This window comes from Symphalangus syndactylus, chromosome 1 (assembly GCF_028878055.3).
Source record: "Symphalangus syndactylus isolate Jambi chromosome 1, NHGRI_mSymSyn1-v2.1_pri, whole genome shotgun sequence".
NCBI classification, from domain to species: Eukaryota; Metazoa; Chordata; class Mammalia; order Primates; family Hylobatidae; genus Symphalangus; species Symphalangus syndactylus.
Genome location: NC_072423.2, coordinates 114,294,571 through 114,322,548, shown reverse-complemented (window position 1 = coordinate 114,322,548; position 27,978 = coordinate 114,294,571). Strand labels below are relative to the sequence as shown.

The 27,978-nt window shown below is 58.4% G+C and overlaps 1 protein-coding gene across 2 annotated transcripts; it reads right to left on the bottom strand.

The window, feature by feature from the left end:
• ALS2CL (ALS2 C-terminal like) lies at positions 1-25,059 on the bottom strand. 2 transcript variants are annotated; one of them, XM_063636613.1, is made up of 27 exons: positions 24,991-25,059; positions 20,647-20,774; positions 19,403-19,601; positions 18,924-18,989; positions 18,288-18,453; positions 17,613-17,744; positions 16,833-16,952; positions 15,309-15,367; positions 15,102-15,168; positions 14,449-14,645; positions 13,347-13,412; positions 12,819-12,917; positions 12,565-12,726; positions 11,749-11,860; positions 10,529-10,606; positions 9,579-9,709; positions 8,492-8,542; positions 8,161-8,334; positions 7,954-8,050; positions 7,557-7,714; positions 6,930-6,998; positions 5,878-6,051; positions 4,670-4,712; positions 3,174-3,235; positions 2,918-3,067; positions 2,491-2,587; positions 1-2,068 (listed from the first exon to the last, which is right to left on the bottom strand). In XM_063636613.1, exons 2-27 carry the CDS (start codon positions 20,747-20,749, stop codon positions 1,988-1,990), a joined length of 2,913 nt encoding a protein of 970 aa, XP_063492683.1. In that variant the 5' UTR covers positions 20,750-20,774; positions 24,991-25,059; the 3' UTR covers positions 1-1,987. The 2 variants fall into 2 exon arrangements, with proteins under 2 accessions (XP_063492683.1, XP_055135759.1); XM_055279784.2 differs by lacking the exon at positions 8,492-8,542.
• Between the last annotated feature and the right edge of the window lie 2,919 nt (positions 25,060-27,978).

Here is a 27,978-nt window from a genome sequence, read left to right as displayed (position 1 = left end):
TTTTTCATTTATTTATTTATTTTATTTTTATTTTTATTTTTGAGGCAGGGTTTCATTTTGTCACCCAGGATTGAGTGCAGTGATGCGATTGCTGCTCACTGCAACCTTGACCTTCCAGGCTCACGGATCTTCCCACCTCAGCCTCCCGAGTAGCTGGGACCACAGGCACACACCAACACACCCAGCTAATTATTTTATTTTATATTTGTAGAGACAGGGTCTCACTATGTTGCCCAGGCTGGTCTTGAACTCTCAGGTTCCAGCAGTCTTCCTGCCTCAGCCTCACAAAGTGAGCCACTGTGCCCAGCCAGAGGCTCCAGTTCCACTGGTGTTGGGTGAGGCCTAGTGAGAGGGTGGGCAGAGGGCCTTGTTGAATCTGAACTGCAGTAAAGGCTCACAGATCTCAAAGGAGGCAGGGAAGTGTGCTGGGGTCCTGTCAGCATCGCATGAACTCAGGGATGGCTGCATTTGAGGCCAGGGTCAGGCTGTCCTCACTTGTCAGGGGACAAGAGCTGGCTGATGTCGATTGGAAAGGATAGAATCCTAGTGAGCTGCCCCAATCCCAATTCCGGTAAGCATGAGTCCCTGTGCACCCTGCATATCCTCGCGCTTCCTCAGTTCCACCCCCTTCCTGGGAGTGTCCCAGGCTCCTGGCAGAACCAGAGCCCATGCCCTGCATTTGGGCTGGCACATTTAGTGGAACCAGCCAGAGAAATGCTGTCCCTCCTTCTTGGGGAGGTGGTGGCAAAGAGAGGCACCAAGGCTCTCTCTGCCCATTGCCCACATCATCTCTGGGACTCTGCGGCTGCCCTCTGCCCCAAGTCTACTGCCAGGGACTCAGGTGTGGCCGGGCTTTCCAGAGCCTCCCTCAACCCTCCCCTCACAGGCTGAAGTCAGTACTTCATTTGGGGGAGCCACACCCAGAGCCAGGAGCCTGACTTGCTCAGGGCCTAGGGAATGGGACCAAGAGTGATCCAGCTTCTTCTCCAGAGCTGCACCCTGCACAAATCCACCCTCTCCCTACGCTTTGCCCTGGACCCTTTCAGAACACATCACACTGCCTGTCATCATGCATCTCCTGCAAGGGCAGAGGGAGACCATGCACGTCACCCGGCACAATGTGACGGAAGATAAACTGTGTGGGGAAGAGAAACTGAGGCCCAGCAGGAATAATGCCCCAAGACCCAGTTCCTGCCTCTCTTGGTCCCACACTAGAACCACTGTTTAAATAAAGTCCTCCCCTCCCAAAGGTACTCCTGCTCCCCAACTACAGCAGGGTCCCGGGTCCTGGGTCTGAGAGTTTATTGGTCAGGGCCCAGGCAGACGTCATGTGCCCCTGCTGTCCCCACGCAGGCCCACAGACGTCACAGGCAAATGATTTACAGGCCACTTGGGGCCTGCTGGCAGTGAGGGTTTACCCACCCTCCGCCCCAGCTTGCTCCAGTGCCACCGTTTACGTCATGGGTAAGTGGCCTGCAGTTCACGGACCTCCAGGCCCATCCTGTTGACTGCATACCCAGCGAGGCTTAGAGCCTGCCAGAGGTCAGTACAGCCCAGCAGACTAAAGTCAGTCTTCCAAAAGGACTCTGGAATTCAGCAAAATGGATGGAAGGTCCTTTACAGCGTACTCACTCCATCATTGTACATGTGGCAGCACTGAGGCCCAGAGAGGCTCCCAAACTTGGGAGAAAGGCTCAGGCTAAGAGAAGCCAGGGGCTCCTCACCCCCAGCCTGTGAGCTGCTGCAGATTAAGGGGTCATTGGAGATGGGCTAGTGGACAAGGGAAAATCACCGCATCCAGGGCCACACCCGTCACCCCTCACCCTCATCCCAGTCAGGGCAGCAGCAGCATCTTCCTGTGCAAAACAAAATGCTCATCTCCTCCAAGAGCTGCTTCTGAGGGCCTGTCCCGCCCTTTGCCTTGGGTAACGAGGGACAGGCCGGTAGTGCCCTGCTCAGCTCTGCAGTCTGTCCAGGAAAGGCCAAGCTACCAGAGCTCCCTGGAGTGCCAGTGGCCAGGTAAGCGGTGCAGCCTCATGTCTTCTTTCTGGATGTGCTCGTAACAGGACTGGCGGGAGAGAGGCAAGGCTGAGGCCAGTTGACCTGCCTGATCCCAACCACATGCACAGAATCCAGGGCCCAATAGCTGTGTGCACCCACCTCCCAACCCAGAGGAGGCGTGTCTCCAACTCAGCCCTCAGCCACAATCTGCAAGGAAAATGGGGCCCTTCCTCTCCCACTGTGCTTGGGAATGCAGCCTGGAGCAATCATGGCCCCAGGGTCCCCAGGGCTGGGATGCACTGTGGGACCCCTCCCTGGCTCTTTTAATAAAAGCAGGATCAGGGACACTGTGAGGACCCTTCCCAGAGTCACACACGAGCTGTGAATTGGAGCTCCCTCCCACGATGGTGTTATGATGTCTGGGAAGGGAAAAGGTCTGCCCCAGGGGCCAGGGCATTTCCACCTCGGTCCACAGCCCCTGTCCCTCACCTCCAGGGCCGTGAGCAGGAAGTCATACAGGCCTCCTGTGTGGTTGGGGTCCATCATGTCACGGATCAGGTGGATCTCGGCTCCCAGGTGCTGAATTCTGGAGAACACCGCCCCACCAAGAGAGCAAGGGAGACAAGGAGAAGAGGGCTGTCATGGACAGGCAGCTGGGGAAGGAGCCCTGGCCTGGATGGCTGGACACATGGCGTGTGGTCCTCACTCTGCCTCTAGCACCCCAGCACCCTGGCTGGGACCCTCCCTTTTCTGGGCCTTGGCTTCCCCATCTGTACGGAGAGAAGCTGCATCCATAAACCCTGGGGTTCAGAGGTGTCAGAAGATATCGTGGTGGGGGGTGGGGGGTGGGACCCTGCCCCTGCCCCTGCCCCTGCCCCTGCCCCTGCCCTGCACCCCCAGCTCCTGCCTGCCTCACCGGGCACGCGACACCACGTAGATGAGAAGCGGCAGCAGGTCGTCCATGGGCAGCTTGTACTCCTGGCCCAGCACCCGCGACACCGTGTCCTCAATTTCCCCGTATGTCCTCTCCAGCACCTCCAGCTTCTCCCGTGGGTCCACCGTGGTCCTGCAGCAGGGTAGCTGGCTCCAGGTCAAGGCCTTTGGTTCAGTCCCAACCAGGAGCACCCCACACTCTGCCTCCGGACCCCCAACCCACTACGGCTCATACTCACATGATCTTCTGCAGGCACTCGGTGGCTGACAGGAAACACTTGTCCCTGACCAGGGAGTACCTCTGCATGGTGGAGGGAGTGGGCTGGATGAGGCCATGACCCCCCAGCTCTGACATCCCCTCCTTCCCAGGGCTGGGCCTGAGTCCCTGGCCACCCTTCCCTTCACTGCCGGCTTTAGTGCAGCCCCACCCTGAGGGCTGAGTGACCCAGGGCAAATCACAGCTCCACTATGGGCCTCAGTTTGTGCAACCATAAAACGGGGTGAATAGTCTCCAGGAGGTTGGGAGGATCCAAATGGATAAGAAGATAATAATCCTAACAGGCACTGGCCACTGGGTGCCGCCCATTTCTGAGTGCCTATGTCGATGGTTCTCAAACCCAAGGGCTTTGGTGAAACACAGGTTCCCGGGCCCACTCCCTGCGTTTCTGACTCCGTAGGTCTGAGGCGGGTCCAAGAATCTGCTTTCCTAACAGGTTCCCAGATGATCCTGATGCTTCCAGCCTGGCAGGCACATTTTGAGAACAGCTGCCTCATGTGCCCACTTTACCCTCACAACAATTTTGAGGTGGTTCTGGCCAAGCACAGTGGCTCACGCCTGTAATCCCACCACTTTGGGAGGCCAAGGCGGGTGGATCACCTGAGTTCAGGAGTTTGAGACCAACCTGGCCAACATGGTAAAATCCTGTCTCTACCAAAAATATAAAAATTAGCTGGGCGTGGTGGCACGTGCCTGTAATCCCAGCTACTCAGGAGGCTGAGGCAGGACAATCACTTCCACCCGGGAAGCGGAGGTTGCAGTGAGCCGAGATCAAGCCACTGCACTCCAGCCTGGGCGACAGAGCAAGACTCCATCTCAAAAGATAAATAAATAAAGGCCAGGCACGGTGGCTCATGCCTGTAATCCCAGCACTTTGGGAGGCCAAGGCAGGCGGATCACTTGAGGTCAGGAGTTTGAGACCATCCTGGCCAACATGACGAAATCCCGTCTCTACTAAAAATATAAAAATTAGCTGGGCATGGTAGTGAGCGCTTGGCAGGCACCTGTAATCCCAGCTACTTGGGAGGCTGAGGCAGGTTAATCGCTTGAACCCGGGAGGCGGAGGTTTTAGGGAGCTGAGATCGCACCACTGCACTCTAACCTGGGCGACAAAGTGAGACTTTTTCTCGAAAAATAAATAAATAAATAAAATAAGAATGTTGAGGTTGTTCTAGTGTTGGCTCCCTTTTACTGATGAGGCAACTGAGGCACGGTGCACGAGCCTCTTGCACACGGTCACACAGCCAGGTAAGAACCTGTGTTTGAGCCTGGCGGTTATAGGCCAACAGCTTACCTCCACCACACTGGGAGGTCAGAATGACGGTGTCTCCTCCCAACCCACCCTGCCCCTCCCCAGCTCCCCTGCAGCCTCCGCCCAGCAATCATGAGGCAAAGGGCTCTTCAAAGCCTGCAGGACCTCTGGGGGCCCCTGGCTTGGGGCTCTGGCCTTCCTCTCACCTGATTGCTCGTCAGCGTGAGGTCCTTGAGGGGCCACAAGTGCCTGAAATTGAAAAAGTGAGACAGGAGGCTCTGCCTCGACAAGGGGCAGAGTCTGAGGTCAGAGGGCAAATTCCCTATGCCACTGTGTCCCCCGGCAGATCTGGGTCCTGGAAAGGGGAAGATCAGCCCAGGTCATGGGGAGGACAGAAGGATTCCTGGAGAAGGCAGAGCTCCAGAAGCTCCAGGGAGGTGAGGGCGGCCCAGGGGCTTGTATGAGCCAGGTCATGGTGACCAGCAGAGAGGGAGGGGTGAGGAGACTGCACTCCATCCAGGAGGCTCTGCTGAGCCAGCACAGGGCTGTGAGCAGGGGGATGCAGCCCTCACGCAGCAGAGCTGGAGGCTGGTGTGAGGAAGCGACACTGAGGCGGTGAGGGAGGCGGGGCACGCTTGGGAAGCACAGGCAGCCAGGTCTCTAGGCTGGTGGCTGGTCAGTCACCAAGATAGAGGAAGAAACAGGGATTTGCAGGGTGGGTGGGAAGCACCATCCCTGTGTAACAAAGGAGACCTGGATATGGGAGCAGAGACAGTGCCTGTGCCCTCTACTGGGGACAGTGGGGTCACTTGTGGCATCAATGGATAGATGGGACACTGAAGAGAAAGGACATTTTGGAGACTGAGGGTGGAAGGGAGGCCCTGGGGTGTGGTAAACACCTCCCGACGTGCACCCAGAGCAGTCCTCATTTTCCCCTGAGGGACCTCCTCTCCCCTACTCTCAGCCCAATTGCTCAGAGCAGGTGATCTTGCCCCAGCCTCAGCAGTGGATATTCAGGCAGGCCTGGTCAATCACGGCAGGCATTCAAGGGTGGGCTCAAGACCCAAGCCAAGCCAGTGAGGGACTTCAGGGGCTCTGAGGAAGCTGTTGGAAGGCAATGCCAGCTCCTGTGGGGACTCTGGGAGTGGAGCTGGGAGGGTATGAACCTTGAGCGGTTGGTGCTTATGGTGTTTGTCACCGCAAGGTGGAGCCTGAGAAAGACCAACAGAGAGAAATGGAAGGTGCTTCCCTCTGTCATTCAGTTGAACACCTAGATCCAGCCATACCTGAATGCATAAGCTTAGAACTTGGTGGATACATGAACCTATCAACCCCAGCCCCACCTTTTGGCTGAAGACAGTCTGAGTCGAGTTTGAGTCCTGGCTAACATGGCACGGGGGAAGGGAAGGCTTACTTCTGCACATCCAGGAACTCAAGCAGTTGGGTATCGGGAAAGAGGCTCAAGTTGGCGATGCCCTGGCTGTAGAAGCTGTCCTGCCGCTCATGAAGCAGCAAGTAGAGCGTGAAGAGCTCTGAGTAGAAGCTGGGCAGCATGAGGGGCAGCACCAATCCATGCACCTGGAGGTCCCTGATGGGGAGACCGGAACAGGTTGGGATGAGCAAGGTGGGGTCTGGGATTACTACTTGGAGTCTCCTCTCAAAGAGCTCCTAGTTCCACAACAAACAGTGTCCTGGCCTGCAGCCTCCTCCTCCCAGAAAACTTTTTCCAAGCCTGTTCTCAGTCATCATTTGCCCAATTCAATTCATAACTTCATTCCCTCCTTTGACTTTGACCACCAAGATGGCAGGTGGGGCAGGAGTTGGATCCCCATTTGACTGAAAGCAAAACCAGGGCCCCAGATGGACCAGCAACTTGCAGCCAAGCTCTCAGCAGCCATTACAGGCTGATTCAGTTCCACCTCCTGGTTTGCTGTGCTAGGACTCTGGGCGGGGAGTTCTCCCTAATGTCTAACCCTATTTCCCTTGCCTCCTGCAATGCAGTGACAGGAAGGCCTCTCTGATCAGGAACACTTTCAGGTCTGGAATCTAAAGGCAAATTATAAGGTTTGCTCCAGAGACTGGGGGAGACAGATTTCATGACTCACCTAACTCCTGTATAACCTCAGGCTCATCCCTACCAGCCCTCAGTTTCCCCATCTGTGTGCAGGAAGAGGAGGGTGCCTCGGGGAGCTACTCACCTTCGGCATGCGAAAGATGAGATTGGGATCATACATTTAGAACAAAAATGCATTCAATGCATTGTAGCAGTGCCCCCTCCCTGGTTCCTCACAGAACAGAGGTCATGGGTCATTCTAATCCACAAACGATCAATGCACAATGCTTGGTCAATAGAGTGAATGCCCAGCACTTCCCCAGAAGCACCTCTTTACCCAAGGGAGGTCCTAGGAGCAGACGCATGAGGCCTCCCTGGACTCGGCAGGCCCCAAGGAGACCTGCACCAGTCACCTTGTCTCTGTGTCTTCATCCTCCTCCAGGACCTGGCCCTTGCGCTCCAAGGCAACTCGCAGCAGACCCCTGCGAGTCAATGAGAGAGAAATGGTGTGGCTGCCACTTCCCACAGAACTGGAGCTCCACCACCAGTCAACAAAGGCAAGAGCAGGTGGCCTCTCAGAACTGTAGACATGGCCTGCAGCGTTCATCCTCTCAAACCACAGAAGTTAGAAGGTTGGAGCTCCAGGATGTTAGCCTGAGAATCCAGCAGCAGAAGGAACTATAGCATCTAAGGCTTCTATTTGCAGTGTTTCATGGGGTCACAGCCCAGCCTGGGACTGCAGGTGTGTTCCGAGTCCAGGGCCAAGCTCAGCCTACAGTGGGGTGAGAGTGCCCCTGGGGTCAGAGTCAGCCCAGGGCCTGGTTGGGTCTTGCACTCTAGCTAAGGGCTGCAGCTGGGCCTTTGCTCTCACCTCCCCACCCTCTAACCCTTTTGCTCAGCAGCGGCACACTGACCAAGCCTCTGGTTCGTTGCTGAATCAGACACTTGGCATTCCTCCCAAATGCAAGGCAGAACTGATGCCTGGAAAGGGCACACTAGTGTCACAGGGCAGTAGGTGTCCCGTTTGCCACTGAGCTCACCTGTAGGCAGCCCAGAGTTCCTGGGCATGCTGCTTCACCTCCTCCTGGGCCAGCTCCTGCAGGTGCTTGTTGGCCCCGACACCTGCGTAGGTAGCCTGGAAGGTCAGCATCAGTGTCCGGAGCAGCTTTCCCAGGGGGTGCAGTGAGTTGCTCAGAGCCTGGGCCAGTGCGTAGGCAACAGAGAGAGACTAAGCACCGGGGTCTGGAGCACAGCATGCCCACACCAGCCTCCCAACACTTCTCCCATCTCATACACGGGAACACTGAGGTCCTCCGAGGACAAGGGACCCACAGGCCTGTCCCCTTCAGTCAGCACCCTGCTATGAAAAATGGGAGACCTTCCCCACCAGGGACAGTGAGAATGTCACCCCCTTGGCCACCCCGGCAGGGCTCTCACCTTCCTGAGGTACAGCTGCAGGGCCTTGGGCTCCCGGTGCTGCAGCAGCTCCTCCAGGATGTCTTCTATACTGCCCACACCGTCCTCGGGGTGGGTCCTGGGCACCACGCACAGCGTCCCTCACCCACACGTGGGCCCAGCCCCCTCCCCCTAGGAAGCCCTCCCCAGCCCACCCTAACCTGTGCACGCGCACACAGCCGGCCTCACCTCTCACAGCACAGGTAATCCTGAGACCTACGCAGCTCCCTGGAACTCTGCACGTCGAAGCCCAGCAGGGCCTCCTGCAGGTCCCTGGGGCAGCCAGCACACACAAAGTCCCGGAAGGGGCTGTAGACTCCCTGCCAGCGGCTTTCCACGGGGAAGGCACCCACACCCAGCTGCCTGCGATGGGGATGGAGGGTGGGTGATGGGGCAGGGAGAGATGGAGCTGAGGTAGGCAGGACCCTGCCCAGGCCCTTGGAGGGGTGGGGGTACCAGCCTGGCCCAGGATCAAGCCCCAAGAAGGGTGGATGGATTGAACCATGCAGAGGGGGCTGACCTCCACGGCTCCAGGAGGAAGAGCAGCAGAGAAAGGGACAGAGAATCTACCCTGCGATGAGAAGACAGACAGAAGCATATGGAATCCTGGAAAGGTGGAGACAGAAAGGTGGGCAGATCTGGAGGCCAAGCCAGAGAGTGGGTCTTGGCCCAAGAGAGACCAGTGCCCAAAGTCTGGGATTCCCCTCCAAGACATACCCCTCTGCCCTCCCTTACAGCTGGTTCCTTCCTGCAGTTGATCCCACCTTGGCCAACAGGCTGGGGGCCTGGCTGTGAGTGTCTAACGGAGCCCTGCACTCCAGTGTCATGCTCGTAGGCTACATGCAGCCCACACCCACATCCAGGCCGGGGCCCGCCCCTAGGGATTGCTGTCCACTCCCAGCTCCTGCTGTCAGGGAGAAGCAGCATGCAGAGACAGCAGGCCAAGTAGTCAACTGTACTCCCTCCCTACATCTGAAATGCTGCCTGGGACCACTTCCCATTAGAACTGCCACTCACACAGATTCCTTCCTCTGTGCAATACTGAGTCTTCCTCAACAGACGCAACAAGAGCAACTGTTTTCCAAGGAGGAGCTCTGTCCCTACAGGAAAAGAAGTCTATCCTCCCCTGAAATACTCCTTGATAATGACTGTGATTCCACTTAGCCAGTTTCCTTCTTTACCTTGACTGCCAGGAAACTCAGAGCCAGGCTTAACGATCAGTTGTAAATGCTGTAGGACATGTCTGCCTATCCCTTTGTTTTAAGGTTAACACATGCTCTTATTTTCTATTTTTTTTTTTCCTGTATGTTTGGTTTGTAAACCGTATTGTATCCTTTCGAGACAAAAAAAAAAAAAAAAAAAAAGCAGGACCTAAGCAAAGCCTACAAATAATATTTCTCTCCAGTTTTGTGGTGTACCTCATTATATCCACGCAGCCCCTGATTCCAAGAGTCTCTGACTGGAGTTGTACACCCTGGACTCTCTGAACTCTCTAGAGTGCTAAGAGGTGGGTGCAAAAGGGCCCCTCTGATGAGACCTGAGTCCTTGGGGTGGAAACACAGACACATCTCCAGATAGGCCCAGAGCCAGAGGGGCCAGGCACTCACCTCTTGCAGGTGCTGCTCGGGTCTGGTGGGAGGGCAGCCGTGTCCAGCACACCCTGTGTGTGCAGTCCTCTCCCTGCCCCACTGCCAAACGAGCCCTCCAGGGTGAAGCCATTGGGGAAGGTGACCTTGCCCTGGGAGCCAGGAGAAGGAGCAGGGATGTCTGTCTGCCCAGTTACCCTTCCAGCCAATCGTGACAGGCCACATGCCTGTCCATCAGTGTCAGAGAGGCTAAGTACTGATGAGTGAGCTTCCTGCCATCTATTCAAGCTGCTCCATGCTGAGGGGTTCATAATCCTCTACGCCTGCCAGAGCCCCCTACCAACAGCTGTGCCCACGTCTCAGGGGCTCGCTCGCCTCTGAGGTAGGAAGAGGAGCGAGATGGAGAAGGGACTCACAGGCAAGAGTGGGGAGACCACCACTGAGGGGCTGGGGTGGGGGTAAGCCCAGGGACAGGCAATGCCGGAGGAGGGCGGTGTCTTGCCACATGCGGCTGTCCCATTCATAGCAACCCGGTCTCCACCCCTTTGCTCCAGTCATTATGAAACCAAAACAGCCCCTACATTTCCAAAGGCCCCAGCGGGGACACATTGCCTTTTCCTGGGTTAGCTCAGGGAGGCACACACTGAAGGCCAGTGCCTCCAGGGACAGCTGCTCGAGGCACTGGTACTGGTGGAGGGCGTGTATTCTGAACTAGGAGGGTACGGAGGGACACAGCCAAGAGACCACCGGTACCCTCTGGATAGCAGGCAAGGCCACTGGTCCCCTCTCACCTCACTCCAGAATCAATCGCAACTCTGTGGCAGGGTGGAGTCGCTGTGCCCACTCCTTGGCTCCAAGGGAGGTGGGACAGGCCCTCCCCTACCTGCCCCCAGCCCTGAGTCTAAGTGGGGAGATTACAGACACCAACCAAGGCCTTGGCAGGGTGTGGAGGGGGCCTCGGTGGTCCTCACCTTCCCCATGAGGGTCAGGTCCCTGGTGAAGGTGCCCTCATACAGGGAGTCGTCTTCAGAGAGGAGGATGCCTGGGCCCTTGGGGAGAGGAAGCCAGGGAGGGTAGAAAGGGCGGGTGAGGAAGGGCCGGGAAACTCTGGGTGGAGAGAGATGGCCAAAGAAGGGAGGTGTGCCCTGACGCATGGAGAGAGGGGCCCTGAGCCTCGTCACGCCCCACAGGACTGTACCTAATTGGGACTCTAGCCTTTGGCCTGCTGAGCACCTGCCCTAAGGACTCCATCCCTGGATTTCCCCAAATGACACCCTCTGCCCTGGCTCGTCACCCCAGCGGCTTCTTCAGGAAGCCCTTGGGAGCTCAAGAATTGTGGGGCTTTCTCTGAAACATCCCTGCTTCCCTGCTTGTCACTGGCCCTGGGAACGGCAGAGCTGACCAGGCTCCCTTGCCCCATGGGCTGCTAGGAAGCTCAGAGCTGAAAGGGATACAATTAGTGTTCAACTTATTTCCACATCTATTTTGTGTACTTATTCTTCCCCTTGTCTTCCTCTTTCCTCGAAGGTCTCCTTCAATCCTTTCGAGAATGAAGTAGAGCATAAACAAACCAACAGACCATAATAACAAGAACAGCCATCAGGCCAGAGCCCCACATTCCCCAGGCACCTGGAAGGGTATGGGTGAGGCAAACATGGGAGTCCCAGGCTCGGCGGCCAGGCTCAGCAGACCAGGGTGTGAGTGTCAGCTCTGCCACTCAGTGAAGGGGACATGGAGCAGGTCCTCTGATCCCTCTGAACCTCTCATTTGTCATTCACTAGGGACACACTGGGGATAATAATGACATCAACCTGCAGGGCTCTTGGGAGGATCCCACAAGATCAGGGTGGGAGTTTAGCCCAGAGCCAGGTGTCAAGTTAGGACTCTATGAATGTCAGCTAATGCATCATCATGAGTCAGTGCTCCATTCTTGCTAGTTTATTGAGTCTATGGTAAGTATTCTTAACCTGAGTTGATGATGGGGAAACCAAGGTCAGGCAGAGCGGGGATTGGCCAGGGCCAGGGGAAATGGGTGGTAGAGCTGGCTTCCTGCCCAGGTTCTGGCTTCCTCCAGCACCCAGGAACACAACCCCCTTTCCCATCCCTCCCTGAAAGGCCTCAGCTCAGCCTCAGGGTCCCCAGCGGGAGTGGGGTGCAAAGAGAGGGATAGCCCAGGACACACTCCACTCACCACCGTCTTGTCCGCCTGGAAGGTGCCCTGGTAGCAGACGCCTGCCTGGGTGACCATGACCCCTGGGCCGTGGCGCTGACCAGCCTGCCACATGCCAATGTAGCGCTCACCTCTGGAGGGAGAGGAATGTGGCCAGAGTTGGATCAGACTCATTCCCATGTACCTCCTGGGCACTCTGCTGGCACAGGGCGGCAGGGAGTGCAGATAAGGGGCAGTGACATCACCTGAATCCACTCAACGGACACAGTGCCAGAGAGGTCAGGACCCCCAAGAGGAACAGACAGTGGAGAAGGGAGGGAGGCAGCCTGGGAAGGGCATCTGGGAGGCTTCTCTGTGGAGGTGGCAGGAAGGACAGGTGGAATAGGAGTGGGTGCAGAGCCATTCAGGTAGGAGCATGTGATGGATGCGTGGGGACTTCAGTGGTCCAGAAAGGCTGGAGGGGTGCACAGGAGACACAGCTGGGGTGAGGTCAGAGAAGCAGGCGAGGCCGTGATTGCCAGGCCAAGGATCCAGGGCTTTATCACACAGCCCAGAGAGCCAGCAAGGGCTGCAGTTTTTAGACGTGATAGAGCAGGGGGTCAGAAATGCCTCTCCAACACCATGAGGAGGGGTGAGGGGCGGGGGTGACCCTGCAGTCAGCGTGACCAGGATTCCCTCAGCCTGAGCCTCCGCGGCAACCGAGGGACTGGAGGGGAAGTGAGGGGCTTAAGAGAGACACACTGGGGGACAAACAGGAGCCTGTGTCCTGCAACAATCTGGTCTGTGAGGGCCCTGTCCACCCCTCCGTCCTGGGAGTGGTGGCTGTAGGGCGCTCACCTGTCACCATCCTCCTCAATGCCATAGCCGCTCCTCTGGCCCCTCTCCCAGTGGCCTGTGTACCTGAAGGGCTGGGGGGCCTGCGGACCACTCTCAAGGACCCCAAATCCGTGCCGCAGGCCCTCCTGGAAGTAGCCCTTGTACACCTCGTCGGTGCTGTACCTGGGGAGGGCCATCAACAATGAACTCTGCCTCATGGAGCTCCGCCCAGAAGATGGGCCCAGCCCACGAGCCTCCCAGCCAGGGTCACTTACTCACAGATGCCGTAGCCACACATGCTGCCTTCTCGCCAGTGGCACTTGTAACAGTCGAACTTGTCCTCAGAGGCCTGGGGCAGCAGGCGGATGCCGAAGCTGAGGGCAAGGTTGCGGGGATGGGGATCAGCCCTGACCTGAGACGTCCATCACACCTACTCCATGCCACCCAGGAGTATCCCTGCCCGCAAGGAGCCTTCCGGACAATAGGGAGATTCTCAGAGGCCCTCAGCCTTCCTATTCTTCAATGGGCCCCTCTCAGGACCCCTCCCTCCAGCCTGGCCCCCGTGCAACATGGAGCACCTTTTGGCCTGTACCACTCCCTCCGTGACCTCGAGCTGAGACGGGCCCCCTCTTCAGGCCCCCGGTTCCCCTTTGGTACAGTGCGGGGGACTGGACCAAATTGTCTCTAAGTTCCTGCTTGAGGTTTGGGAATTCAGGATGGGGCCGGGCTGGCGACCACAGCAGGGGAGGAAAGCACTCCGTGCCCATCACACACCTCCCAGCAGCAGCCCCAGCCAGCCTTACCCATGCTCCAGGCCCTGGCAGAAATTCCCCACGTGATTCCGCCCATCCGGCCATTTCAGGGTTCCCCTGGAACACAGTAGAGGTTCACGAGCCTCAGGCCCACCCACCCCTCAGCAACCTCAGCCACCTACTTTCTCAGACGCCCTCCCTTCCTCTTGCCCTGGACTGGGCTCCCTGCACCCACCCAGCCCTCTTGTCTGAGCTCCAAACATCCCCTGCAGAAAGCCCCTTTAGCCCTTTTCTACTCCTGGCCGAACTGTACCAGCAGCCTCATGGGGCACACTCACCACATCCCATAGGGAAAGCCCTGGAGACATCTAGGTTCCCTTTTTCCCTTGACCAACAGGAAGCTCAGAGCTAAGCATCAAGTTCAAGTTTAATGCTAGTCAGTGGGGTTTCTACCATCCTCCTCCCCACTTCTGTGTTTTTTCTGTCCTTTTGTTCATAAGTCTTCTCGAGCCCTTTCTGAAAGGAGGCAGGGTATTAGAAACTAGCGGAGGTGCTTGAGAGTGTAGCCTTGTGTGAGTCCCTTCTGCTCTCTGGGTCTGTTTTCCCAGCTGTGGCATGGGGTGGGGCCACATGGTCTATAAAGGCTTGCCCGTCTGTGGGGTCACACAGACCTGTGATTGAAGCCGGCTCACCCTATCACTTGCCCTGAGACCTTGGGCAGGTCATGCCCATCATTAGGCCTCAGTGTCTGTACCTATGAAATGGGTAAATGCACTCCATACAGAGCGTCTTTATGAGGACCAACAGAGATAGAATGTGTGCAAGCCATTTCACCACCGCCAGACAAAAAAGTACAGATGCGAGAATTATTCTCCCACCCTCCTAAGAATGGAATGGCACCTGCAGGCTCTAAGGCCAGCTCGTGGTTGCTGCCCCTTGTCCTCTAGTGTCACCATCAAGACTTTATTTGGCACAGACTGTCTCTGGGCCAGGCCCAGTCCAAGAGGACTTAAAAGGGACTCTGAGAATTGACTGTCCACAGAGAGTAACCGCTCCTGGTACATGTCCTGGGACAATTAGGTTTGTGTGCTGCTCTCTGCCCCCCAGACCCCCAAGGAGTCCCACCTTGCCACCCAGAGCTCCAGCCACTCACTTGCCGTGGGGCCGGCCCCTGCACCACTCGCCCTCGTAGGTGGCCTGGCAGAGCCGGCCCTCTGCCTGGAAGGTATACTCTGCGCAGCGGCAGGCGGGAGGCTGGGAGGGCTCCAGGCCAGCCCCCAGCACGGGGAAGTCCTTCTTCCCACACAGGGCTTGGCAAACAGCCTGGGTCACCTTCCACTGCCAGACTGCCTGGTGGGAGGGGGAACATGGGGAAGGGGATCACTGCTGCTGGAGACTTTCCCTCCAAGAAGGCTTCTGGGGCAGCTCCAGGTACCACCCCTTCCACCCTCCACCCCCTACTCCGTTTTGTCACCTGGGGGACCCTTCAACTGCTTCTTGCTACTCTCTGGGGCCCTCCACCCAACCTGAGATCCTCCTCTGCAGTTTCAGGGCCTGCCCAGAGGGGCCAAACAAGACCTCAGGGCAGGGATCAACACAGGACCCAATTCTGTCTTTAGAAAGTAAAATACCCTGTTCTTTTTGGCATTCTAATGCCTGACCCCGATTTACTCTGACCAGGTCCCCAGAGGCCTGCCAGACCCTCGCCGGCACTCCTGTGGAGCCCTGCAGGGTTGCATACTTCTGCCCTCTTCCTACCCTGTCCTCTGACCCCGCTCCCGCAGTTCACAGCTCGCCCACACTCACCTGGCCCTGGGAGTCCTTGGCACAAAAGGAGAACTCTTCTTCAGGCGTGAGGAGGTGAAACACGCACCTAGACAGACGGAGGTGACGAGTAGGCCCCAGCTCTGTCCAGGAGGGTGGAGGGGCCCAAGCCAGTGTCCCAGGGTGTGGGCAGGTGTCATGGGGGTAAAGGGAAGAAGGCCTGGGCTGTCAGCCGAGGGGGTTGCTCACCCATCCTGCCCAGGATCCACCCACACCAGCTTCAGATCAAAGGTGTGGACGTTGTGGCCCTGGAAGAGGATGGACACAGGCGTCATCCAGAGCCCAGGCGAGATGCTCACCTACCCTCTGGCCCAGGCTTGCCCTGAGCTCAACCTTGCGTGGCCACCGAGGCTATTCTGCACAGCATGTCCAGGACGGAGTCCCCCTCCCCTCTGGCTTGCTCCCCACCTCAGGGACAGCTCCTCCATGTCCCGTCTACTCCAGGGCTTGGCCAGAACTCAGAACCAGCCTCTAGCCCCCTGTGGCCACCAGAGTAGTCTGGAAATGAAGGTGGGACCTGGTCAACCCCTGCTGGAAACCTCCCTATGGCTCCTACTGCCTGGAGGTTGGGACACTGCTGAGCCTAACATTTAAGACCTCACAGACCACTACGCCATCACGGCCACTCCACAATCACACCTTCATGAGCTTGCCCCAACCTCTTCTCACTGTGAACCTTTGCTCGTGCTATTCCTTCTACCTGGAATGCCATCCTGCTCTGAGAGCCAGAAATAAAGCCCCTTCCTATGGGAAGATTTTGTGTAGCAACTTCCTGCCCAGCCCAGTCAGGCCAATCACTGCTCCATACCAGAACGGGGAGGAGGTGGGAGACCCAGGCCTGAGGGGTGAGGAGGGGCTTGCCAGCCGCAGGCCATGGACAAGAGATGGCCCACGGGACACAACAGCATGTGCAAAGGTCCAGCGGCGGGAGAGGGTTAGCACAGGGAACGGACAGTAGCTCATCAGTATACCTGGAGTGGAGTGTGAAGTTGGGAGTGGAGGGGAATTCAAACTAAATCAGAACCAATCCCAAAATCAGGCTTCAGGGGACACAGGTCTAGGCTGGGCAGCAGCTTCCTGCCGGGCCCCTGCCACCTGTCTGCAAGGGGGCTCCAGGCCAACCTTCTAAGGGGTAGAGAAGACAGTGCTGTGGACCTCACCAGGACAACGTGATTTCAGGGGGGAAGGACCACAGTTGGTGACTGGCCATGTAACAACTCCCAGCCTCAGGCCTGGCTCCCTTCTGACTTCCACAGTGCTGAAAGCCCAGGCACGGCTCCTGTGGGGTACTTTTCTCTAGAAGTCTTCTCATCCAGTCCTCCTTAGTCACCCATAACTTTCTGTCTGGGGTTCCTGTCTCATTTGAGTACAATGGGAACTAAGAGTTGTCTGGTGTTTACTGTAGAACAAACTCACTCACAATGACCCCCACATTCCAGATGGGAAAACGAAGGTGAAGACATGTAACCAAGGACACCAGCTGGGAAGGGCTGAAGCCGGGACAAGCCTTGGACAGCCCTTCCCCTCAGCCCATGCTCCTCTGGGGACAGCTCCAGTGGACCGCCCCTCCCCAACGCAATGCCTTGCTGTCCATGACCATCCCTCCAAGCCCACTTTCTCAGTCCCAGCAGCATGCCCCTTTACTGCTCCTTTTCCAACCAGACCCCGGAACCCTACTGTGGCCCCAAGACCTCGGGTCAGCCCCACCCCAACCTGCAGCAGGACGAGGGCATCATCAAAGAGTAGCACACGCTCAGCCCGAAGCGGTGCGACTGTCACGGGTACGTCCTGGCTGTCCTGAAGTAGTCTGTGAGCAGGGGTGCAGAGCACATCCTGGTGGGGCAAAGAGGACAGTACAAGGCTTAGGCACCTCTGTCCTGCAAGCTGCCAGCCACTCTGCCACCTCCCCCTGTACCCCAGACACCTCCCAGAGGCCCCCTCCAGAGACCTGGAGTGGACCCTGGGTCAGTGATGGGCAGAAATGAACTGATATACGTTTCTGGCTCTCTTGAAGCTTCAGTGTCTCCTCCCACACCTCTGTGCCATGGCCCCAGCTATGCCCCTATCAGTCCTCTCCCAGTACTCGGCCACCCCTGCCTCCCTTCCGCAATTCTCGTTCCTCTACCTAGTCTCCTAATTCTCCACACCAGGTCCAAACCTCAGGGCACAGGGACTCTCCTCCCTGCAGGGGCAGTCCATGCCATGGGGGGCAGTGACGCAAGGGTGTGATCAGCGACATCCCCAGGGGAGAGGACCGGTTCTGCTGATTGCCTCTTCCCTAGGCCAGGTCAGGGCCTGGCCCAGGACGTGCTCAGCAGACAGATAAGAATGGCTGGACAGAGGGACCTTACGACCACCTGCTTCAGCCATCACTCCCCCTTCCATATAAGGAAACTGAGGCCTGGAGAATACAGCAAGCAGCTTAAGCCCCCCAACAGCTCCATGCCCAACGTGGAACCCCCTCCCTAACTGCCCCTCAGGCCCCCAACTCACCCTCGGCCGGCCTCTCAAGGTGTGCCAGAGAGCCTGTGTGGCCGCAGCCTGGTCCAACGCCTGCTTCATGAAGGACTGCAGGTTCCCAAAGAGGGTGACTGCGTTCACCACCAGCTCCCGGGTTGGGTGACGCTGAAGGGGGACAGGGCAGCCAGTGAGAGGAGAGCTTATTGGAATCTTCCCTAGCCCAGTCCTGGTCCCGGCTGGTGGGGAGGCCTGAATCTAGGACAGACTTTGCCCTTTTCTCCCTGACAGCTCCTCTTCTGCTGGTGGGGCAGGGGGTGGAATATGAAGGTGCTTCCCCAGCTTGGCCCTGGGCCCACGTGTCCTCAGTCCCAGGACGTGATTCTGTCCCTGCTCTCTGGGTCTCTGCTGGCTCTACCAGGGCAGGGCCACGTGCCTCAGACACCGCAGGGAAGGGCAGTGCTGTCACCCACTAAGATTCCCTAGGACAGAACCGTGTCTTCGGACCCCCTCCTCAGGGCTGGACCATGTCCCCCATGTCCCTTGGAAACCCCAGAACAGGGCTGTGACTCCCTCAACCCTCTCCCACCCCTCGGCATGGCTGAGTCCTTCTTGTACTAGGGTTCCTGAGTATAGGCTGAGCCCCCTGAGTCTGGGCCCTATCCCTCCCTTCCCTCGGCTTCCCCACATGCTGCTGCCCCTGGTACCCACCTCCCCAATGGTGTCCCCGAGGCTCAGCAGGAGGAGCACGTACTGTTGCACGTGATGGGCGAGTGGCTGGTGGAGGGCCTGGCCCAGCGATGCGCCCACCGAGCCCTCTGAGCTCACACCTGACAGCAGCTGCCTCAGCGCCTTCCGCTGGCCCCGCCAGTACTCTCTGCGTGTAGAGAGGGCCACATACCACCTTCACCCCTTTCTCCATTCCTGCACCCACACCGCCACCTCCCTGCCCCAGCTAATCCCCCCAGATCCCAGGGCCAGCCCCAGGCCGAAAACCTCTACCCTATCAGATCAACACGGTACCTGAGTTACCCTCACAGGTTTAGGAGCAATATCTCAGAGTGTGAAGGGACTGCTGATCACACCCATCCACCCTGAAGGGATTCCCCACCTTCCCTGCCCCAAGGCCAGCCCAGCTAGAGTGGGTCTGGATTCTGTTCCTGGCCTCACTGGACCTTCCCTCTTTCTCTTCCAGTGTGGATCAGTGCAGACTTGTAGAGCCAGGGGTCCTCCAGGATGAGTTGTGGGCTGTGACACCCGCTGCTCCGGAGAGGGGACTTCCCCAACCCCACCCTCACTCAGGCACTCCCACCCTGTCGGGGGCCAGTGCACCAGCCCTGTGCTCACCTTCTCCTCTTTGCTGCCTTCTGGAAGGCCTGCACCACCATGCAGCTTGTGTAGGACTCGATGTACCTGCAGGCAGCACAGGGGACACCCTGCAAACCCAGTCCTCAGCCCCAGACCTAAGCCCCTGGTCCCTGGGATCCCCAGATCCCACCCACTAATCAGCTGCAGCCCTGAGGGCCCAGACAGTGGCCTGGCTCTGGGCACTGGAGACCTCAACTCCTGGGCCAACAAGACAATTCTGACATACAGTCTCTTTTCCCTGGGAGGCCCCAAGCCTCAGGTCTGGAGTGTCTGAGCCTGCTGTCAGGCGAACACCCAAGCCCAGGTGACGCTGACCCCAGGTGAGCACCAACCATGGACCGAGCCCAAACCTTTGCCTGAAACCTGACCCATGTGAGCCCCAACCCCATGTGAACCTTAATGCCAGGTGTCACTCTGACACCAGGGCTGAGCCCCAGCCCCACCTCCAGTGGTCTTACTCTATGTGGGCCTGCAGTACACGGTCAGCACCTCTCAGCAGCAGCAGGGACTCCAGACTGGTGGAGTCCGGGTGACGCAGCCTCTCCTGCAGTGAGTGCAGACTTTCCTCCGTCACCTCCCAGAGTTGCTGGGAGCTCTTGTGCAGCTGTTGCAAGAGCCGCAGGCACTCTCTGCCCCAGGGATCCGAGGGCTCTGGGGCTGGGGCAGGAACACAGTCACACTGTGAGTGGAGGACGTGGGCTCTATCTCCCAGGGAACATGCAGAGGCCCCAGGTGTTCACACCAGGGCCACCAGCACCGGCCAGCCCTGGAGCTGCAGCAGGGTCTGCATCCCTGGGATCCGCAGGACAGAATTGGTGAACCCTGGAGCTGAGCGGGGGAAGGGCAGGCTGGAGCAGCGGGCAGCATCCTCGAGGAGGAAATAGGAGTACACACCCACCTCCTCACTAAACAGGGACAACCCTGACAGCCTCAGGGAACTAAGTACATACACGAAATCCCCCCTGGCTCTGGGCTTCCTCATCCTGGACTCCTCAGATCCAGAATGTGGAGTCCACAGGGTCACACAGTCCTCTGCCATTTCACAGATGCACAGAGGCACCTGTCCAAGGCCTCACAAGTGAGACTTAAACTGGAAGTAAAACCTAGGCATCCTGTTCCAGTCAGTCTTGCTCCCCTCCCGGCACCATTAGGTGTCCTAGGTGGGAGCAAGATGAAAATTCAAGCAAAGGGCAGTCTCCAGTCTTTCACCCTGGGAAAGGAGGAATTCCATCTCTTTTCACAGCCTGGTCTGGGCTACAGGTAGGTTCATGGCCTGACCCCTCAGGGTTCCTTTAAGAAAGGAGCAGTCGGTCCTGGCGCAGTGGCTCATGCCTATAATCCCAGCACTTTGGGAGGCCAAGGCAGGCGGATCACTTGAGGTCAGGACCCTGAGACCAGCCTGGCCAACATGGTGAAACCCCTATCTCTACTAAAAATATGAAAATTAGCCAGGCGTGGTGGCAGGCACCTGTAATCCCAGCTACTCAGAAGGCTGAGGCACAAGAATCACTTGAACCTGAGAGGCGGAGGTTGCAGTGAGCCAAGATCGTACCACCTGCATCAGAAGATGCTGATACCAGGTGTCACCACTCCTATTTGAGGTTGAGAAAGCTGTGGCTCAGCGAGTCCAACAAGATAGGACTCCTGTCCCTGGGATCATTCCTCGGTACCCTTCCCTCCCCACTAAAAAGCCTAGACTCACCGGCTGGGAGCAGGGGCTGGAGGACAAGGCTGTTGACACGGGCTAGGGTGGCTGAGAAGACCTCCTCCAGCCGCAGCAGAGCTGCCTCCTCAGGGTTGCACATGGCCGGGTGCCGGACTCAGGGCCTCCTAGGTAGGCACAGGTTACAGCTAGATAGCACAGGCAGGAGTAAGGCCAGTCCCATCCTCTCAGGCAGGGTGCCCAGAAGCAAGGTCCGTGACCACCCACATCAGAACTGAGCAGTGAGCCCAGATCGCCTCAAAGGGGAGTTCCTGGAATGGGCACTGACCCCTGCCCTGCTCCCTGCCTGGGCCCAGCTGAGGGGTCCTTGAAGGAGAGAGAGAGCTCAGAGCTGCCAAGGGAAGCAACCCTTTCTTCCCCAAAGGGTAGATGTTCTTTAAGCCCAGTTTGGCCTGCTCATTCCTCTGCTCAAATATCCACCATGGATCCCAAGTGCCCAGGGTAGTCTTAGAGGTGCCCTGGTCTTAGCCCCCTTTCCATCAAGTCTCCCCTCAGGGATTCTGCAGTCTCTATAAACAGGGCCATGCTGTCAGAGGATCCCAGCTTTGTCCTCTAGCCCATGGTTCGGGACTCCCTGTCACCCAACAGGGCTGTGTGAGCAAGGAGAGTTTTGGAGGTATGGGGGAGTCTGGAGGCCTCCTGCTAGAGCCGCGAAGGATGGGCAAGAAATGAAAAGGAAGAGAGGACCCAGCAGGCAAGTGGGGGAACCCTGAGAGTAAAGGCTCATAGGTGTGAGAGCCCAGCCTCTGAGGGCAGCCCACTAAGCAGCACCCCAAAGGACCACAGCTTCACTGTGCCTCAGTCAGCCATGGACAGCCATGGGGGACTTTAGAGCAAGGTAATGATGGGATCCAAAGTCACATTTGGGGAAATAAACGTATGACAGTTGCAGAGGAGATGGTGCCAGGCAGTGAGAGAGAGTTCAATGTGGATGGGAGCCTGGACCCTCCATGGTCCCCCAACCAGACAGAGGGATCACTGATCACAACCATCCACCCCTTCGGGGTGCCTGCTGGATGGGTGGGGGCCCTTTGGGTGGGCAGGTGGGCTTGAGCCTTGAGATTTCCTACCCTGGAGTGATTCCCAATCAGGCAGGAATCACCTGGGAATGTGGTGTCCTGCCTAAAGGGAAGGGCGAAGAGAGGCCTGGGCTCAAACCCACCCCCACAGCCAGTCTACAGCCTCTGCTCCAACAAAGCCCTCCCCCACTAGACCCTGGTACTCTCACTTGGCAATGCTCATCTGCCCAAATGACCTGATCAGGTATCTGGGGCGGAGAGTTAGAGGGTCTTTTAGCCCAAGACCTGCAGAATGTCTCTCTCCTTGTCTCTGACATGCTGAGGCTTTGGAGTTAGCCAACCTGTGTGGGGCAGGGGATATAATCAGTGCGGCCAATGATGAGCAGGTGACACAGGCAGACCCAAAAGGGTGAGTGGGAAGGGGTCTCAGCCCTCCCCTCTCCACCCCGCCCCGAGAGTGCCATGGGGGCATCCCAGGCCCTTGGCAGAGCCTACAACTCCCAGGGAATTGGCTCTGGAATGGAGCGGGGCGGGTCCCTCAGAGCTCTGGCCAAAGGCCCAGGCCAGGCATTCCTGCCCCACCTTTCCTGCTACTGCTGCTTCGAGAGGGTGAGGCTGCAGAGGGAGAGGCAGGAAGGGGAAGCCACCGGACACCCAGCTGCAGCTTCTGTGCTGCAACTTCTTCTCCCTCTGTGGGCCCCTGAGACAGACCCAGGCCCCCAGGACACAGGGGGCTCCAGGTCAGCTCAGGCAGACCAGGAAAGCCCAGCCAAGGGAATAGGGGTGCAGCCAGGCCCACCTAACTCTCACCCACGTCTCCTGAAACTGCTGGAATGGAAAGGCCCTTTGGGGGTGACCTTTCCACCCTCAGCTGGCAGTCAGCTGGGGTCTAAGCTAAGAGGTGAGGATATCCAAGGCTGGTTGGGGAAGTGGAAGAAAGGGTAAGGCTAGGATGGGAGATGCAGACTAGGAACCAGATCAGTGCAAGTTGAAAAGATACTGCAGTAAATAACTCGCTGCTAGGCAGACTTGAACACCAACATCCCTACACTCTCCGGGAGGCCAGCACCACGACCCCAGCCGACACCATACATTGGCAAGGAGCTCTCTGACCTTGGAGATCGCCTCTCCTCCTCAGGCTTCCTGTCCCTCGTCCCCACTGCCCAGTCTCAGCTGCTCCCCCAGGAGCAGCCCTCACCTGGCTGCTCAGCCCTGGACATGCCTCAACTTATCCACAGCCTTCATCCTCTCTGTACCTCAGCCACCCCTCTACGAAATGAGGGTTCAACCAGATCATAGCATTTTTTTCTTTTTATTTGTATTTCTTTCTATTTTTTTTGTTTTGTTTTGTTTGTTTTTTTTAGAGATGGGATCTCACTATGTTGACGAGCTGGTCTCGAACTCCTAGCCTCAAGTGATCATCCTATCTTGGCCTCCCAAAGTGCTGGGATTACAGGTGTGAGCCACTGCACCCAGCCAAAGCAGATCACAGCTTTTCAAACTACTTAAGTCTCTCCTCAAAAGGACAAACAGGTGGAAGGGGGCTTCTCTGGGTGTGGGGATCTGGTCTTTAGACTCTCCACCCCACAAAGCAGCCTACGACCACTGGGATGAGTCCTCCAGACTCAAGTTGGCAAATGTTAATCTGGGAGTCTTCCACATCTGTGGCCCCAAAGGGATCTATAACCCTGGGAAACTGAGTCACACCACCCAGAGGAACGGGCAGAAGTTAAGCATGGCTGGCAAGGCAGTGGGTTGGGGGAAGGCTGCAGTGGAAGCTGGGATTCTGGTTAGGTGACCCTGAGGGGCCCAGCTCCCAGGCTAGGGAGCCTGGGGCTTCATCCTGGAAGTGATGAGGAGAGTGTAAGTGCAGGGGTGAGGCAGCGTGAATGTGCATGAGTGTGCGCGTTTGCAGGGCAGGAGGAGGAGGTGCTGAACCTTAATATGAGGAGGATCCTGCAGGAGTACCCCCCTCCCCAAGCCCTGTCCCATCCCTAACCTTCCCCCACCCAGTCAAGGGCATGGCTTCCTCACCCTCTCCCTCCCTCCAGTTCAAAGGTTCCTTAGTGGCAGGCTGTGCCCAATGTACAGATGGGGAAACTGAGGCCCAGGAACAATGGGAGGATCCAGAGACCCTATCTGTAGAACTTGTGCAGGGCTCAGACCCAGACTTCTGGCTCCAGCCCACCAGGTTCACCTAGCTAGATGGCTCAGAGAGGGTGGGCAACTCACCTGAGGCACACAGCAAGATCCTGGCAGGGCCCTGCCTCATAGCTGTCCTCAGGCAGCCCTGATGCTCACCACGGGGTGGAGTGGGGTGGGGCAGGGTGAGGACAGAACTGGCCAGTCACGGCGTGCCCAGGTGAGTCAGCGGCTGCCCCTGTGGTGCTCTAACCAGTAGCCAGACCTGGTCTCTCCTCTGCATTCCTGGCCTCTGTCCACGCTAGATCCCTCCCGGGCAGGGTCACTGGGGCCTCCCCTGTCCTCTCCCAGGCCTGGCTCCTCAGGCCCCTGACACACCTTGTCATGACACTCACTCACTCTGGTATTTCCTGGTCTGAACAGGCAGGGAAGTTCTGCTTGCTGTGGAGGCTTTTTCATGGGCTGCCGTGGAGGCTTTTTCATGGGCTGCCGTGGAAGCCCCTTCGTTATCCGGTGCCCAGTGGGGGAGAGTAGAGAGACTAGACGCACTGCCCAAGGGAGGGGGCGCTGAACTGTCACACCTGATCCCTCAGTCTCGTGCTCGCCTCTCCCAGCTGCACCCTTCCTCGGCCCCTCCATGGCTCCAAGCCTCTTGTCCTAGACAAGCACCCCTCCCTGCTGTCGCGTATGTCCCAGCTTCCCTTCCTTTCCCTGCCCAGGCACACACTCAGTCGCTGGAGTTTCCCAGACCCGAGCTCCTGTTCCGGCCGCCAGGCATTTGCCATGCCGCTCCCATGCGAAAAGGCCACCTCCTGGAATGCCGGGTCGGGCCCTTCCGCCCTAACCAGCCGGCGTCACCTCCTCCTGGCAGTCTCTCCTGCTAGCTGGGGCCCCGTGGCCCTGGCACCACGGCTCAGGTCAGGCCCGGGGCGCTGCCCGGAACCCGAGCCGGCTAGCAGCCAGGCAGGGAGGACGACGCTGTGAGCCCCGCGGGGACCGGGGGGGTCTTACGAGGGACTCGGACGGCCGGGGGATGACTCCCGCGGGGACCAAGAACTGGGCGGGGACCGCGGCAGCCGAGGAGGCGGGAGCCCACCTGGACTGGCTAAGCGTGGAGCGCAGACACCCGCCCGCAGACGCACGCCCTTCGTCGCGCCCTTACCTGAGCGCTGTGGTTGCCCCGCGCCGGGAGTGCCCGCGCGGCTCCTCGCTCGCACCCCAACCCTGCCCCTGCCAGCCCCGCCCCCTTCGCCCAGCCCCGCCCCGCCCCGCCTCCGGGTGTTGCTCTGGAGTTGCGGGGGCCACGGGCGGGCCACGGAGGAGGTGGCGCGCGGCATTGATCCGTCCCGCCGCCCCAAGCCTCTCCTGAGGCCTCTCTCTGGCGTCCCCCGGGATCCGAAGGCCCCTGGGACCCGGCGCGGGGAGGAATAGTGGGAGACTTGACCCCTCCGCCCCCTGCGCACCCACGCGCACACTTAGGCTCGCCTCTCGGGCACCGCTTCCCCTGCAAGGCTCCGAGACCGCCGCGCCACCACCTCGCCCCGCCAGTCAGTCGCTCTGCGAGCCTGTGGTGCAGCCCCGTGACCTCCCGGGTCTGCCCTGAGTCACAGAAGCCAGCACACGCGGAGCACTGTGTGGGTTCGTGGAACTTGGAGCCGGTAGAGGGGTATACTGAGGCGCCCTGAGGCCCCCTGGGCTGGGTGTCCACGGCCGGCCGCCCCTCCTGTGCGACCTTGGGGAAGTCCCCTTTCCTCCCCACTCCTGAGTCTCGCAGGCCTGGTAGAGTATGAAGCTGGCCGGGTGTGCTTTGTGCGAAGGCCTGAGACCTTGGAAAGGGTGGCTGAAGACTGACCTGGGACAGACCCCCCGGGAGCGGGAGGGAACTTAGTTCAAACCTGTAACAAAGAAGCCCCCCGTCAGCAGCCTGATTCCCCCTCTGGCCACCAGACTAGTCACCCGTTGCTCTCAGTGGCACTCAGGTTCCAGTAAGGAGGAGGCTCAGGGTCCAAGGCGGCCGTGGAAGAGCAGAAAGGGTGGCCCACCAGCCCCCTACTCAGCCCCTAGTGAGGAGGTGGGAGGCATCCCCCATCCTGCCAGGCTAAAGAGACCCCCAGTGGAGGTAAGTGGGAGCCAGGGGCCTGCCAAGCTCATCCCCTGGCTCCCCTGTGTTGTCGCCAGGTGGGAGTTTACCGTCTGCCAAGCTGCACATCACCCCTTGGAGGGTTTCCAGCCTGGGACCCTTGCCTGAGTGACTGCAGGCCCCAGTGACATCACCCTCTTGCCCCACATTGCTCTCCTCCTGGGTCCCAATCCTGCAGAGCCACCCCTTCCTGCTTGTCCATCCCTCCCCACACTGCCAAGGCCTGCCCTAGCTCTGGCCTCCCCGTTTCCAGCCTTGTTTTCTTGCCCCCTTCTGCACCCCCTGCTGCCTGAGGGGCTGCACTCCCAAAGGCCCTGCTCCTCTGGTCCCTGCCTGCTAGAGGTGTTGCTGTGTTGGTGGGTAGGGGCTGCCTCAAGGAGGCCTCTGGTGAGGTGTCCCTCTGACCCTCTGGGAAAGCCTCTCCTCCCCATGCCTTCCACCCCCAGGCTCCAGACCTTGGCCCCCACCCCCCTTCACAGCCCTGATGGCCTGCTGGACTGTCTGCTGGGGCACTTGGCTCCCTGAGTCTACAGCACAGCCTGGCAGAGCCACCGCCCCAGCAGGTGGAATGAACTGAGGCTTCAGGTTCTAAACAGGTCTTCCCTGTGGGGATCCTGTGTGCCTGTGGGGCAGTGGGAGGTAGCGGAACATTCTGGAAAGAGACCTGGTATGGGGCCTTGTGCTGCCTTCCTCCTGCTGTGTGATCACAGGCAGTGTGTGGCCTCTCTATGGCTTAGTGCCCCTGCTGGTGAAATATCTTACCTGCACCTCCTTCTTGGGGTTATGTGGGACTCTGAGAGGAGGGGTATGGTAGGTTCAAGGGGCTCCTTCAGGGATGAGCACGGTTTAGAGGATCTGTGGGTCCCCTAGAGCATGGGTGTGGGCCACCAGGCATCCCTGGGGCTTGGGAAGGAGACAAGGGCTGGAGAGTGGCCATGGCCTCAGGAGGAGCATATGGCCTCACCACTTGTGACAAACAGGGGCAGGTGGGGCAGGGCCCTGAGCAGGACAGATCTGATCTTATGCTAGGTGTCTCTGGCCTCACTTTCATCATCTGCACGTGCAGCTGAGGGAAGGCTGCGCTGCCTGGGCTGGAGCAGGAAGGGAAGGGCTCCCACGGCTTCCTCCCTAGAGCCCAGACTTCCTGTTCAGCCACATCTGGGGGAATGGGAAGGCTGACTGAGCTCTGTGTGGCAGACCAGTCCTTCCCCCATTCCCTGGTGACCTCATGGACATTGCAAGCCCAGTTTTCCTATCTGCTAAATGGGGCAAGACCTGCCCAGCCTCTCTTCCAGCTCATTCTTGGCTTGGAGCCAGGTAAGGCCTCTGGTAGTGCCCAAAGGACAGCCTCTGCTGAGTCCACCTGCCTTCAGTCCCCTGCAACACAGCCAAGGGCCCCTGGCCAATCCCACCACAGATGTGTATACCCATCCACACCACTCCCACACCCGCTGCACACACATACAATTCCACAGTCAGGGAACGGGTGGGTCCCTGTGCCACATGGACCCATCTACCACTGAACCCACTAGTAAGGACTCCAAGTTGCACAACTCTAGTGGCAGCCCTGGGTACGAGTGTGCAGATCGTGTGCCCATCCACAGGGACACAGACCTGCCACTGCTCCAGCGAACACACACGTATGTGAATGGCACCTGTGATTCTGGAGCCATTGAGACTCACACCCAGCCACACACAAAGCTGCATGCAGAATGCACATGCACTCCCATGTGCACCAGTGCCTTAGCACACAAGGCACATGCTCAAGCACACGCAGGTCTGACACAGGCCTGGCCCAGCCCCACAGCTATTCTGAGCTGAGCCTGGGGCCGATGAGGTCAGGGACAGCCAACTCCCAGCAGGCCCCAGCTGCTGTGGCACAGGCGTAGGCTGCCCAGCTCCCACCCCCACCCTAGGCTGAGTCCCTGGATCCTAGCCTAGCTTTGTGACTGGGGGTCCTCATTTCCTACCTCCAGCTTCCCCAGAGCTAAACTTTAAGCCCTGGGATTT